General features: G+C 34.9%; 1 protein-coding gene and 1 pseudogene across 1 annotated transcript; both read right to left on the bottom strand.

The window, feature by feature from the left end:
• Positions 1-15198, bottom strand: part of LOC143305176 (glutathione S-transferase-like) — a 44794-nt pseudogene extending 29596 nt beyond the window's left edge.
• On the bottom strand, positions 218-14711 carry LOC143305175 (uncharacterized). The gene is made up of 2 exons (XM_076628034.1): positions 14589-14711; positions 218-2095 (listed from the first exon to the last, which is right to left on the bottom strand). Exon 2 carries the CDS (start codon positions 1508-1510, stop codon positions 560-562), a length of 951 nt encoding a protein of 316 aa, XP_076484149.1. The 5' UTR covers positions 1511-2095; positions 14589-14711; the 3' UTR covers positions 218-559.
• Positions 15199-15462: the final 264 nt, after the last annotated feature.

Consider the following 15462-nt stretch of genomic DNA (forward strand, 5'->3'; position numbering starts at 1 on the left):
TATTGATTGAAACTAAGATAAGTGATACTAATTCGTTTCGAGCGCGTAACAAATTACATCATCGGATTCATTGATTTGCAAATAATTCTATTTTCAGTTCCGTATTTATAATCGAGCGTAGCGAAGATGAAATGAAAGGGACGTGATTATCCGACGGTCTCACAAGTAGAGGAAAATCGATGGGAACGAGGAAATCCTTAATTGTAGAAACTGCGTAGAAAATACCGTGGAAAATATCATATATATTTTAATAGAAATATTTTTGTACTTTTTTTTAAACATTAAAACTTTAGAGCTTTAGAAGCTTTATGTACAATTTGTCGCGCTGTACAATTCGCCGCCACATGTCCAAACTCGTTGCATTTGAAACACTTCATACCTTTTCCTTTCTCCGGGCACTTAACCCTTAGATGATCCTCACTACCGCATATGAAGCATCTTCTTTTCTTCATTGCATCTACAGATTGACTGGGCTTCCCATTCTTCTGGGTTTTAGCCGGCTTCACAATCGACTTTGCTCTGCGACTCTTCTGCTCTTCGTACATCACTAACCTCTTCCTCAACTCTTTGACGTAGCACCGTACAATATAGCCTTATTGTTCTCGTCGCCTATTATTCCATCCACTATGTATTCCACTTTTGCTTCCTCCTCTATGTCCACATGGCTGGTTATTTCGAGCATGCGGTACATGTAAGCCAAACATGCTTCATCACTCTCCTTTTTTGTTTCTTCAAGTTTCTGATGAACTTGCCTACTGTTGACTTTCCTCGAAAATTCTTTCACTAGCCCCCTCTTCAACTCATGCCAAGTCCTGGCATGACACTCGAAGCTCGCAAATATTTTCGCTGATCCCTTCAGCAGCTTCCTTGCGTAGACTGCCTTCTGCCCATCCGACCACATGCACGTATCAGCGACTTCCTCGAACGACTCGAACCATCGTTGGACATTTTCACCTTTGTCGCCACTAAACGACTCTAATGCATCTTCGACGTATCTAAAACTCAGTGTCGAACCAACACATGCCCTTCGACAACATTCGTCACGGTCCTGATACACCCTTCGCGTATCTCTCTTGTATCCTCTTGCGTTTTTCTTGTCATCTTCGTCCTCACTTTCGTCGTCGCTTTCTTCTTCCGACGATATGTCGTTACCATCCATGGCCGCTTGTAGCCGTGCGCGTAATTCTACTTTTCTTCCCGTCGTTTTTAAACCTAAACTAGCGAGGCGCTCCTTCAACTCCTTCGTATTCATTTTCTCAACATCCTCACCTTCGTTGCAATCACGCTCAGCTCTCTGTACATTTTCTAAACCTCGTTGACCGGTTAGCTCTTCACCGCCCGTCGATCCCTTACGATACGATTGTCCAGCCCTACACGCCCGATTCAGCCTTGCAATCAGCACTGACCTCGCACCCGATATAGGGAGGTTCATTCGCGCGAGCTTACTCCTCAGCTCCTCCAGCGTCGAACCCTCTTCGCCCGACAATCGTTCGTCCCCGACGTTTGCCATTTTTCACACTACACAAACTTAAACAGTCAACGATATCGTCTTTTACCGCACCGCGTACCGGTAAATTCACAACTAGCTCGAAAAGCTCTGTTAAACCGTTTCGTTTTCTGTCTTGTCCAATCCCGGACGAGCCCCCAAAAATATGTAATATCGTGATATAATATGTTTACAAAGAGTGGACAATAGAGATGTTAATCAGACAGAAAAGACGATTGTTGATTAACTTGAACTATTCACACCAAACGTACAGAAAACAGCGCAATCCGCACTCTCTCGGCAACGCCACTCGCAACCTCCTTCTCCGCTCGACTCGCACACTCTGCTTTTCGACTCGCACACTGTTTCTCGACTCGCACACTGTTTCTCGACTCGCACACTGTTTCTCGACTCGCACTCTGTTGTCCTTTTCCTAGGCCCACAGCACACGTATTCCGCAGACGCTCGTGGCCAGGGTCACGTAGGTCTTTTCCACGAAACTATGCACTTGAAAAGACCGATGACACATTGATGGGCCCGACGGCGCCTCGGCTCTCGCGACACTGTTCATAGTTCGTCCGATATTTCCCAGGCCTTTCGTCCACGATACTACATATATTTTAATGGAAATATTTTTGTACTTTTTTTTAAACATTAAAACTTTAGAGCTTTAGAAGCTTTATGTATTAGTATACGTATTTATACAGACTTTGAAATTCATAACAAATTTCTCTAGATAGATGCGGATTTTTTGTATTGTTTCGTATGTATACTTGTGTCACTTTTCTTTCTAACGATATTTAGTTAAAAAGTTCGTCTATATCATTTATAATAGATTTTGTTTTTATTTATATTAATGTTAATTTTATATTAATAAAAATCACTGAAATTGTTAGTATCATCATTATTTAGTATCGTCGAATTTCTTTCTTCTTTATGTTCCATATTATTATTAAAATTCTCTAATAAACATTCAAATATCCTATAGAATATTTCCATTATTTTTCACGTATTATTTGCAGTCATATTTTCCATATTTTATTATCGATAAAGTTTGAGTTGGTTCTTTAAATTCCTATTCAACATTCCAGCTAACCAGTCGATATCAATAACACGTGCCTTTCTTCCTGCCAGGATTTATAACTTATTCAAGCAGAACCTCACTCGACCAGCTCGTTGAAAGCGTAGAATTCGATCAACTTCATACAACTCACATACAAACTGCAGATAATGCTAACAGTGGGAGGAAAATATGAGACTGCAAAGCGTATAAACCTAGTAGTTTATAAAAGCATTTACATATTTACCACAGAAAAATTATATGTATATAGAATATGTGTTATATAAAACATTCTGAAATTTCATTAGCATTGTAATGATTATATTGGTAAAGTTTGAAACATTTCTGAAGATGCACATAGAAGTTACGAGATATTTAATGCAAACATTTATTTAGTACAAATATACAGCATAAATAGTTATCTTAAACATGTAATAAATGGTTATCAAATATCGGGATTTATTAATATAATAAATGTTTGACTATTTTTATAATTAAATATTTTTGTAATTACTGTGAAATATATAATTACGCTAAATAACTTTGTATCTTGTATATAGATTTTTAAATTTACTTAATTGAAACTCTGCATTATAATAACCGTATTTATAATTCTGACGTCATATTCGATATAATTATTATATGACTTTATTACGATCCTAATGAAATTCCAATATATTCATGAATATATAACAGAAACGTAATAATACTTTGTTGTACTAATTATGATACCATCATATATAATAAATATAAATAAATAAAAAGTGTCTATAAATGCTAAGATACTTTTACGAGCCAACAGGCGAGAAGGAAGAAACAAAAGAAAAGAAAGAAGAGAACGAACGTTAATCAGTTTCGAAACGTTAACAACGTCCTTGCGTTGGACGGTGCTCGCGTTTATCGATTGATCGCATTGCGAGATATCGGTCAGATTATTATTATTAATACGATCGTCTGTAATTTATCTTTGCTAACTGTGCCGCACGGAATCTTCGTTTACAATAAATGAGTTGTCGCTTTTGATCGAACGGTAACACGATATGAAATTACAGGGTGACGGAAACAGCTGGGAGAAAAGCGAATACTTTTTCTGCGCGAATAATGTAATGTTAAAGGCAGTAAACCTTGAGAGGCGAAGTGATGAAACGAGTGGTCTCAGAGAAGCTCCTTTACGTCTTCTTCTCCTTTCTGTATCCTTTCTATGAGAATAATATCTCGTCTTCAGAAGAGATCTCCTCGCCCTATCTACGCGTTGTAAAGGCAATACAAACTGAATGATACATATATTTAAAAAACGATATTTTGTTGGTTTTATGAATATTGATTTTTATAACGTGAGGTTCTTCTACTCTTATTTTCTATTAAATTAATGATACATATATTTTAGAATGGCTGTCGCAATGGTGATGATGATAATGGTGATGATGATTTGCGAAAGAAGATGTTGAAAATTACAGACAGCATAAATAATATTTAGATTTCATGGAAGTTGATTTTTGTAATGCGAGGTTCTTCTATTCTTATTTTTCATTAAATTTCTATGTAGAAAATTATTAAACATTTGGATATAACTGGGAGATTATTTCCGTTCATGCGTACCGAGTTACTCGATGGTCTCGTACCGAAGCTGATAACCAACCCAGATTTTCAGGAAAGCGATTAATAGCTTAAAATTTATTCGTGCGAGATAATAATCCAAAATGTAGTTAAAGTTTTTAAGCATTGTTTGTTAGGATTACGAGAAAATGATGAATTAACAGTTATGTATAGACACGTTATATATATGTAGGAGGTCCAGAGCGTATTGGGAAAATTTACGGCGAATTAAACAGGAAATTCCGAGATATCTGCTCAAAATATCTGATTTGTGGAATTATCCTATAGCTATTTTATTTAATAAAAATTAATTCAGGTAATTTTAGAGAATAGAAATATCTGAAACTCGTGATTTAAACGAACGTTCGTCATTTTGGTTTATTATGAATTATAAATTGGTTATTATGAAGCATGAAAAGTAAAAATCAATGGTACAAAGTGATCTTAAATAAGGAAGCGAGTTCCATGGTAAACATGGTTCGAGCATCGCAATTATAATAAAGCAAAAAAAAAAAAAAAAAAGAAACAACCACTGAGCGGTAATTATCAGGAAGCCACTAGTTACAACTAATTGAAGGTGATTTCGGATTAGAAGCAAGCCACTATTAAGTGGCTAACACGGTTGCTTCATTAAGAGCAATTACTCCCTATTTTACGGCAACTACAAATAGACGTTGTTCACTATGATATATTTCCACGTGTTTATCGCATCTTGTCCTGTTATGCGATTAAAGAGTTACAACCTTGCGTTTCTAATTTATTGGACGTATACGCACCAGACATTAATTTCGTCTACGTATTCGTGAAATTGCGAGATTCATTCATCGCGAAGGTCAGTTCAATTGTTCAAGATAACTTCTCATCGTTGTAATCTGTTTTCTTGTACGAAAATAGAGTAATATTTACTTGTCATTGCACTGTGGATATATATCGATATGTTCGTTCAGGAAGTCAATTGTTTTCATCGAATTAGACTCGACTTTCCGTAGAGAATGTTCGTTTCGACATAAATATGTATCTCAGGCTTATCGATCTTTCAATATCTACCATAAATAGCTTAACAAGGTAACACACGCTCGTGCTTGAATTATGTAAATGATCCTTTGACTCTAACGATCCGTTTATTCACAGTTAATTTATGATATTGCTAGTTACGCGTGATTCTACCTTTTGTATCTTTAAGAAATACAGGGTGATTGGTAATTGGTGGTACAAGCGGAAAGGGGGTGATTCTACGCGAAAAAAGAAGTCGAAAATATAGAATAAAAATTTAAAAATTTAAAAATTTAAAAATTTAAAAATTTAAAAATTTAAAAATTTAAAAATTTAAAAATTTTAAAAATTTTAAAAATAACGTCAATTGAGACAACGATCTACAGTGAGATCCGTTATAACGAGACGTGATAAAGTGCACGCGTACCGAGCGAAAATTCAAAGTCGATTTTCTCGAAAACAAAGCCTCAAACGAAAAATTTTTATTCTATATTTTCGACTTCTTTTTTCACGTAGAATCATCCCCTTTCCGCGTGTACCACCAGTTACCAACCACCCTGTATAATTCGTAAATAGAAACGTATTCTTGTCGATAAGTATCGAAACACTTACGGAAATTTAAATGGGCTTGAACAATCATCGGGAAATTATTAAAGTCCTTATTATTAAATCTAAACACGATTTAATCGTAGAACTAAACACGTTTGTTAAATTAATCTATATATTGTATATCTACTTTTTATATATTTGTAACTCAAATTTTTCTTCTTCATATTGCGTTAAGTTGCCCCAAAAGTTTCTTTCGTTTTATATTATTTTATTGAATTACGTATGATCTATTTTGTCCCAATGAATATAATTCAATAAAATAATATAAAACAAAAAATAGTATGCGTCTATTATCTCCTTACGAGACGAAAGAAATTTCTGCGACAACCTAATATATTGTTCCATTCTTTATTCACAGAATATTTCTTTCACAGATGATTCTTCTAAATATTATGTTTTTTATTCCAATATTAGAATACGTTGGACCAAAGTGGAGGACATTCGTGGCGAATATGTCGATCGCAATATTCTTCACATTTGCAACTTGCATTCTACCCTGGATCGCCTATTATTTGGCCGACTGGAGGATGACCTGTATTGTCACCTCAGTTCCTCTTGTTCTAGCCGTAGGTACGCCATGGTTGATACCGGAAAGCGCTCGATGGCTGGTCAGCCAAGGTCAGATAGACAGGGCCATTAAAATCCTTGGTAAATTCGAGCGAATCAACGGCACCAAGGTGCCCGATGACATCTATAGACGATTCCGGGTAAATAAACCGATTACCGCAATCTTTTCCGTATTTTCTACTTTTATGATCTTTCCTGCTTTATGTGCGTTCTATAAATACCAATTTATATGCCTTTAAGCATATCATATAATCATTTTCTTTGAATAGAAGTCTAATTGGGTCTTTTACGTAATGAAAATTTGTTTACAACCTAGTAATTTTATATCTTATTCATCACCTAAATTGCCAGCGATAAATTGCTGTCAATTTCTGTTATTGTCTGTTATTGTCTATTTCTGTAATGTTATTTATTGAATTTGTATATTGTTTTTATCTTTGAAAATTTTTATACAAATAGATTAAACATTTAGAAACTGCTCAGTCTATGAATAGATCATGGCAATATTAACGATATAAGGAGATAATCGACTTTCAGAGGTTTGATGTTTTATAAAGTAAAATGAAAAAATTTGCGACCGTCCAAGTAAACTATTTCGAAAGGATCGTCTCATACAAATATAACATAAACTTTCTTCCGGATTTTATCGTAATCTTTGTACACATAACAGGTTCACATAAATTTGTAAGAAAAACAGACAAACGACATTAACTAGTTAAAAATTTGCTAATAACAGGAAACCTGTGCCAGAATCTGCAAAGAGGAGGAAGCAGACAAAACGTACTCCGTGTTGGATCTATTTAGAACGCCACGACTACGGAATATCACGATTCTATTTATTGTTATTTGGTTCGTATCGCTATTAAACAGATATCAAATAGATTGACGTAAAATCGGAATTGTATCTTGTAAAAATCTCACGAACAGTTTTATATCTTTTGTCTAAAAATACTTCATTTCTGAAGCAAGGAATTTGCTTCTCACATGAAATATGATAGCGTGCTTTTCTTTATCATATGAAATTGTTTTACGAAATATAGGATGGCGATTTCTTTGGTGTTCGATGGTCACGTACGAAACGTCGATAATTTAGGCCTGGACGTGTTTGTTACGTTCACGATTGCTGCAGCAACCGAGCTGCCTGCTGACACGTTCCTCACGCTCGTTCTTGATCGATGGGGCAGAAGATGGCTGGCGTGTGGTTCCCTCGTCATTTCTGGTATCTTCAGCATCTGGGCTTCTGCCGTTTCCAATAGTTCGTACATTTCGTTTTTATATATTCACCCTTCTATATTACTGATCAATCTTCTAAATAACCTAAGTCGATAATTTTGACTTAATCAGACGAATATTTTTCATTCGTATAACATTGTGCTTTTTGAAAGGAAGAAAATGTATATTTTGGAATATTTATAACATGCAAATGCTTGTAGATTATTTGCTACATTGCTAGAATAGTTTCCAAGCCCTATCATGTATCCGTTGTATAGATATTTTATTTCCCCTTCTACTGCTTTGATCATAAGATCGCTTCGTATTTCCGCATATATCAAAGGGCGTTGAATATTTTTGCAAGGTTATTGCAAAATGGAGGATACTATCGAAGGCTTATTGCTGTCACTTGTACGTTCTAACTGGAGTGTCCTTTAAATAATTTGCTTCTTATTAGATCCTTTTTGCAAATAGGAAGATAATATTTTTGGGACGTGAGGATTGTTAAATAAAAATGTAATGTAATCAGATGTAAATTGTCATTGGAATAGAAGAGTTTGTTTAGAAGAAATGATCATGAAATACACAAAATGTATCGTGCGTAATGTGTAAATAATAATTAATTTCAAAGACAATTAATGAAAATTTTAAATAATAGAGCACCATACTTCCGGTTCCTGCTTATTTTGACACTGTGCAGAATGTCACACGATTGTTGCCTTTTTTTTTTAAAGATTATTCAGTTAAGAAACAAGCACCAATAAAAAAGCAATTATAGTTAATTATTAAAAAATCCAAGTAGGTATTACATAAATAAAATTATCAAGGAAGATATTTATCGTAAAGATTGTGTGCTTATGAAAGAAGTAAACGAAATTATTGTAGCTCCATAGTAATTTGTATGAATCTTTGAATCTTGTTTAAATAAAATTTTCGATAAAAATTTGATTCTATCAGTGAACGATTACTACAGTTAATTACTGGATAATTAAAACAAGTAAGTAAAATTATTGTTACAATAATCCCGACAAATTCGTGATATTATTCAACTAGAATCGTTAAGAAAAAATTCGACACCGTTAGCGAACGCCATTTTACTTTTACTTCACGAAGGCCAACGTTATAAACGTTGAATCAAGAGCAATCATTTTCAATATAAAATATACGCGCGAAAGCTTTTGCTCCCTTTGATAATTGAATCCTTAATTTGCCGCCAATTAAACTCTTTCCCAACCACCTTCGTCTTCTAAGAAACCTTTCATACCCCAAAGAGAAATCCCCTTTTGCACAAACTCGCTTTTTTTCAACCATCGTACAACACGATATGATATTTACACCGTGCAATTTACACGATTCAGATCTCAATCTTGCAAATCATTTCGAAAATAGATCGATGATTAAATCGATTATAAAATCGTCCCTGCAAGTTTTAATTGATTAATTATTTCTTTATTTGATGAAATATTATTTATTATTTAAATATCGTTAATTTACTGGCGTTCAATGAAATTTCTCGTAGAATTAAGTTCGTTTAAAATATTATTAATTTAATGACATTTTTTGTAAGATAATTGCGGTTAGATTTGATCTTTCACGAAATCTACGAGATGATCGCGTTCGATTAATCACCGATATAGCGCATATGTAAAACATTTAAAACAGTCCATACATAGATGTTTCATAAGTGTAGATGGTTATTTATTACGGTTCTGTGTAATTAATGTTCGTTGCGATTACCACGAACTTAGATAAAAAAAAGAGTATTAATGACGAGAGAACCGGAAGTGACCAGTCCGTGACATAACTGTTATTTTCTAGGGGCTTGGTAACATTTGCATAAATTATTTCGCGTATACTGTAACGCACTTTACGTTACAACGGTATGCCGATGGACACGAGAAAAGAATTTTTCTGCCACAAATTGAATGGCATTTTTGGCGATAATGATTGTGTGGAATGATGATTACTTTAATTGAGATTCTAATCGAGATTCAAGTGATATATGAAGTTTGTACTTTCCAATAGGATACATTGAGAAAAATGTCTTCGAAAGAGAATATGCTATTTTTGAATACACCATTTTTTAATAAGTCTAACAAATTCTGGATCTTTTAATTCACAAGGTTGCAAATCTCCAAATTGTTCAGTCTGAATTTTCGAATCTTCTAGTCTCACGATCTTTGAATTTTCTAATCTTCGAATCATTAAAAATCCTAATTTTCATAGAATTTTCAAGGAAGCTATAAAATAAAAATATAAAATATAAAATAAGAAAATTTGAAAAAGATACATAATGCGTTCGATCCAACACCATTTGCTCATAGTAAAAAAAAAAAAAAAAAGATAAAAGAAATTGTATGCAAAATAGGTAAACGTATTATAGTAAGTATTAGTCAATTATAGCAGATTGCTATCATTATTCAGTAATTATCCGAGTCGTAGCTGCATCTGTATATACATGAAGTATACAACACTGAAAATACATTTTCCTTAACAAAAATACTGAATAAACACATTCCTACGTAGCAACTAGTCAGCTGTGATAAATTGTTCGCTTTGAACAACGATCGACTAAGTTAGCATTGATTTCCGGATTGTGCGTAAAGCGTGCAATAAAACGAACACGTGTTTATCACTAACGTTAAGCCAGGACCACCTAAATTAATACGAATTTTCCCATCAGGTACCGTCCTTATTCTGACAAAAAAATGCAAGCGATATTTGTGCATGTAAATAATTTGTCTGTGTGTATATATAATAACTTATATGAAAAAAGTATTGCGATATTTCTCGTACATTGCTAGATATAATGATTTTAAATAATTCTGGCTCAAAAATTCGATTAAGAATTACATTGCAATTTCTAGAAAATTGTTACAACATTAAAAAAGCGAGATCCCTTAGAATATGGTATATCAAAAAAATCTTACAACCAATAATTTTACGATTAAAAAATGTAAGAAACCTCCCCAAAGTAATCGATCCGTGAAATTAATGAGAAACGTATGCTCCAGCAAAAGCTACGCGTGAATATTGAACACAGCTTCAAAACCGACCTTTTCCGATTGAAAACGCATAGCAGAGTAGCAATAACTCGTCCACCGACGCACCAATGAAAATGGAGGCTCGTAACGATCGTCATAACTCGAGTGACTTAACGATCTCAGGATGATCGTTATCGACCGATCGCTTCCGTTCCGGCCTGGACGTTTAACAACGATGACAAGCGTGTGTCAAACGTTCTCGGTAACCGGTTACACAAAAGTGCGCACCTTGAACAACTAGTACATCCCAGAACTAATTAATAAGAGCGATCATGGCTAGCATGGATACATATAGTTTGCATACGTGATTTTTCCCTGCGGGGCCAGTTTTCTCGCCTTCGAATCGATCAGGGAAAGCGATCGTGATCGCGATCGAGCCATTGAAATTCATTCGATGCACACGAGATACAGCATAGCGTTTTGATCTCGCGGAACTCGCACAAACTACAAAGTCAAACTTATAGACTCGTAACAGTACAAAGTGGAACGATCGTTTGGTTTCACTTCCAACCGTAAGTCTTCCTATTGATTGGTATTCTTCTTGGTCGGAAGGGAAAACGAAGAAAAGAAAGGAAAGAAATCTGTTATTAATATTGGAATACCATCGTTTTCGAGGAATTATCGTTCTATTTATTTATTTATAATGGCGTTATCGAGTTAATTGTTTCTTAATATGATACATTAAAACACTTATTGTAGTCGATAGAAACAGAAATTTTATTTAAGATTGCAATCCCAATTATCTGATTTTCCTGACGGACAATTTATATGGATCGATTGGAATTCATATAACAAGAGTTCACCAATTTTCTTCGCTACTCATCATTTTTCGTTCGCGTGATACGAGCTCACGTTCAAGTAAGTGCTTCAAATCGGTAAAAGTTCGATTAATTAATCGAGTTCTACCATATTTAACGCGAATAAGCTTTTAAGCGAAATAAAAATTTGTTGTAATACACAATGAGTAAGTTAGATTAATTATCGCTTTATATGATAAAAGTCCATGGTCCAGCGACAACATTGGAATTATTTTTTTCTTATTCATCTTGGAATTTATGATTGTTTACGGCGTTCTTTTTTGCGACAAATTGAGCTCATGGAAGTAATTTCTCTTCTAGAAAAATTGAACGCTAACGCCGTGTGCCAGGATAATGTGCAAGAACTAGTGTACAAAGAGTTGATCATTTTGGCTTCTGAAAGACTATATGAGTCACGGTTGTCCTATTCTTGTTGCTTAATTGCAGTGTTTGACCACCTGTTCTAGAATAGTGAGTTTACCTCTCACTGATCGGCATCGATTGGTATTTTGTAGTACAGTGCTTTGTTAGTCGATCGTGGCATTTAAATATACCAAGTTCACAGAGAAGAAGGCAGTTTTCTAAGTTTACGTTCTTTAGAAAAACATAATTTTGTCATGAAAACGTCCGACCTTTTGATACCCATCTAAATATGTTATACATAGTCTCGATAAATATCACGATAATGGATAAGTATATATAGTCGCGTTTCTATTATAATAAAAGTGAACACTGATGCTATCGAAAACACTTGTATATTTTTAGAAATTCCAAAAACAACAAATCCGATGTCAGTGATTTTGTCTGATTTGCTAGTTTCTAGCGTTAAGATTGAATACACAGCTGGCAAATTTTCTATTTCAAAGATCTATTTAACTTTGTGATTAAACAGCTTTCTACAAAATTTTGCGGATTTGTTAGTTATCTTCGAAAGAATAAGCAAGCTTTAAAGGACTTTGATCTAGTAAGTTTATTCCTCTTCAACCTTATACTTAATCATAAAGTAACGCTATAATTAGAAAATCAACATAAATGGATTTATCATATTTCTTCTGTCTAACCTTCTTTAAAATAATTAGCTGTTAAATGAGCCAGAGTTCTAGGAAATCTCTGATGCTGTTGATCTTCAACGAGATACAGATATCTGACAGATACTATCAAAATTCTATAGACGTCTATCCTTCAACTCTCAGCATACCAATGTTTATGCCATCATCGACGTTTCTTCACAAAGGGTCCTTAAAGAACTTTATGATTCTGTTACTCCTAAGTTACTTTGTACTGTTATATTTTTGTCATAATAGTGCCTACTAGAAATGTTTACCTAGTATATGAGTTTCACTATTATTACCATTCTATCGTATGTTGTACTCGGAGTTAGTCACAGTTTCTCAGAAACGTCTAACTTACTCTTAGTTATTCTGGCACAGACGCTGTGTTTCACTTACTGAAAAAATAAACAAAAGAAGCAAAATGATGTACGTAATATACTAAAACATTGTAAGATACCGTGGTAATTTTTCTATTTCTTGTGTAAATCATTTCAACTTGTTTTTTAATGTTTTTATTCCTAATTGGTACACCGAAATGGATGTAGCAAATGTATATCACGGTATTATCCAAATAGCCTAATATCCGAACGTTCTATTATCCAAACACAATATTTCTTCGTAACGAATGCCCTTTTCCGTTTCAAATATGTACATACGTATGTCGTCAGTGTTCATACACAATGTACTCTTTCCTTGATTTGATTCATTGAATTGTGATTATACGAATTTGGTATGAAACTAGGAAGCGGTCTAACTATCGCAGGAAAATACGATGTAAACGAGAAAACTGGAAAGTGATGTAAGCGCAACAAAATTAGAAAAATACACGATATTGGAGAAGCCAGAGTCACAGACATTAAAGGAAGAAAAACATAATTGAAAATTCTTCAAAGCACGTAGATTCCTCGAATGTTGGCAACGGTAGAAAGCCGCAAGTATTCTGATGTAATGAAATGTTTCACGTAGACGATAATAATGGCGATTTTATATAAATGAAAACAGCAGGCGAAAACTCTAATAAAAAGATATCTTCTCATGCCGAAGCACTCGTGGCACTCGTAGAAGAACTCCGATAATTCGAAGTACGATAAAGAACGTAACTCTGTGTAGTTATTTACGTTGAAAAAATTATCTGATTATGGATTCATAAATATTTAAAGAATCTGTCGATTACTCTTAAACTGTATTTGGATAAATGAAATTTCGTCTTCCTATTATTTCAGAAAAGAGAGGCTCTACTACATTGTCTGCAGTATGTTTCTAATAATTAGTAAAATATCTGAACTAAATAAATGTAGACGTGAAAGTCACTGCACACAAGTATATTAAGGGTCAACACAAATACACTGGCTGTCACATCACGAAGACATTTTAAAGAACTAATAAGGACAAAATTGTTTATTTAACAAGTCAAAATCTCGATCAATTAACGGACCACCATTATATCGTGATATTTAACGAAACTTCCAATCTTAAGAGCCATATATTATTATATTATAGCAGTGTTATAGCAGTCATTGGCTCGGATTTTAATTAAATTGGTCGTGAAAGTGAGAAGAAGTAAAGAGACCGAGTAATCACGAAGAAAAGGTATGTATGTAACTTGATCGAAGCAAATACCAAACTTTTAGTTGTTATCTTCAACGAGGGAAATTTGGTCATCTAAGTAGGTTATCGACGCAAGTGTTAATGAGAGATAAAACACGATTGGAGCAATGAAAGAACTTCATTCTTTTTCCTTCTTCGCAAAATAGCAAATATACAGTGGCTCACATGAAAATATCTGAATATTTGTGCAAACATTTTGTAAATATATCATGTGTATTATGTTCGCGATCAATGAATATCGCAGTAGCTCCTATATGAGTTTTCAGATTGACTAAAAATTTGACTGACCTACAATAGTCATGTCTCATTCCGATACTAAAGAAATTTTTAAATATTTTATGTAACGCATACAATAAAGATACGTAAGTTATCTATGCTAAATGCTGAAATACTTATAGAAGTCCTTTATGGATATAGTAGATATTATAATATGTGTGTTAGGCGAAACATTTTGAAGTTTAATTATCACCGTAATGAGACACGGCTAAGGTAACACAGGTACGGTTATATCGAACAAGTTTTTCCCGATATACTTCATAATGTTCCGTGTAACAGATAACATACATTATACACCAAAGCCTTTTACGACCAGCGTTCAAATACTTTCACGACGAACCACTGTACCAAAATTCAAGTCTCACGCGACACATCGATACGAATGATCGGTGCAAACAAACGTTTACCTTTTCCACGATCGTCCGAGAGCAACGCGAAACTTCACTAGGCGTATCACAAATCTCGTCGTGGTTTTGTTTCTAAAACGAGAAACTCTCTGCAGAAGTCACAGAAATAAAATGAAATCTAGCTTCTTCACTTTTGTCCGACTCGATAAGTCGATTTCGAACAAACTTTACTCTTTTCTTCTTCTTCTTCTTCTTCTTCTTCCGGATGTCTTTTCACTGTTTCAACAGGATAAAACGGAAATTGGAAAAATAACAAAAAAAATCGCGGATCGCAACGACTCTCGTGATCCTGTGATCCAAGTCCAGGACACGTGCTCGATCTCGATCGTCACAATGATCTTGGGTGCACGGATCCTCGATTTTTCGGACGCCGCGCTACATCGTCGTTTAAAAGGGGGCACGCACCGACTGTTCGCCGCGTGGACAATTAGCGGGGCTTTATAGCGTGTGCAAACGAAAGCGGAGCCCCACCAGCGTCGTATGTGCGGCTATTGGACGATGACTTTCGTCCCCGTGGATCGTCCCGTCGACAGCAACGCCGAAGTCGAAGACGTCACTGGAGAACTGCGGGGATTTTACGATTCCAAAGAGCCGCTTCTCCTGTTGCACCGCGACCGTTGGGTTTTCTCGTGACTCGTTTGCACGCTTTTTGCCCTTCTCGCTCTTCTCACTACCATCGCAATCTTCTTTCTCTCTCGTCGCTTTGTCGCGACACGTATACGCGACCGGAAAGCGAGAAACATAAACTGGTAACG

This window comes from Bombus vancouverensis, chromosome 3, assembly GCF_051014615.1.
Source record: "Bombus vancouverensis nearcticus chromosome 3, iyBomVanc1_principal, whole genome shotgun sequence".
In the NCBI taxonomy this organism is placed as follows: domain Eukaryota; kingdom Metazoa; phylum Arthropoda; class Insecta; order Hymenoptera; family Apidae; genus Bombus; species Bombus vancouverensis.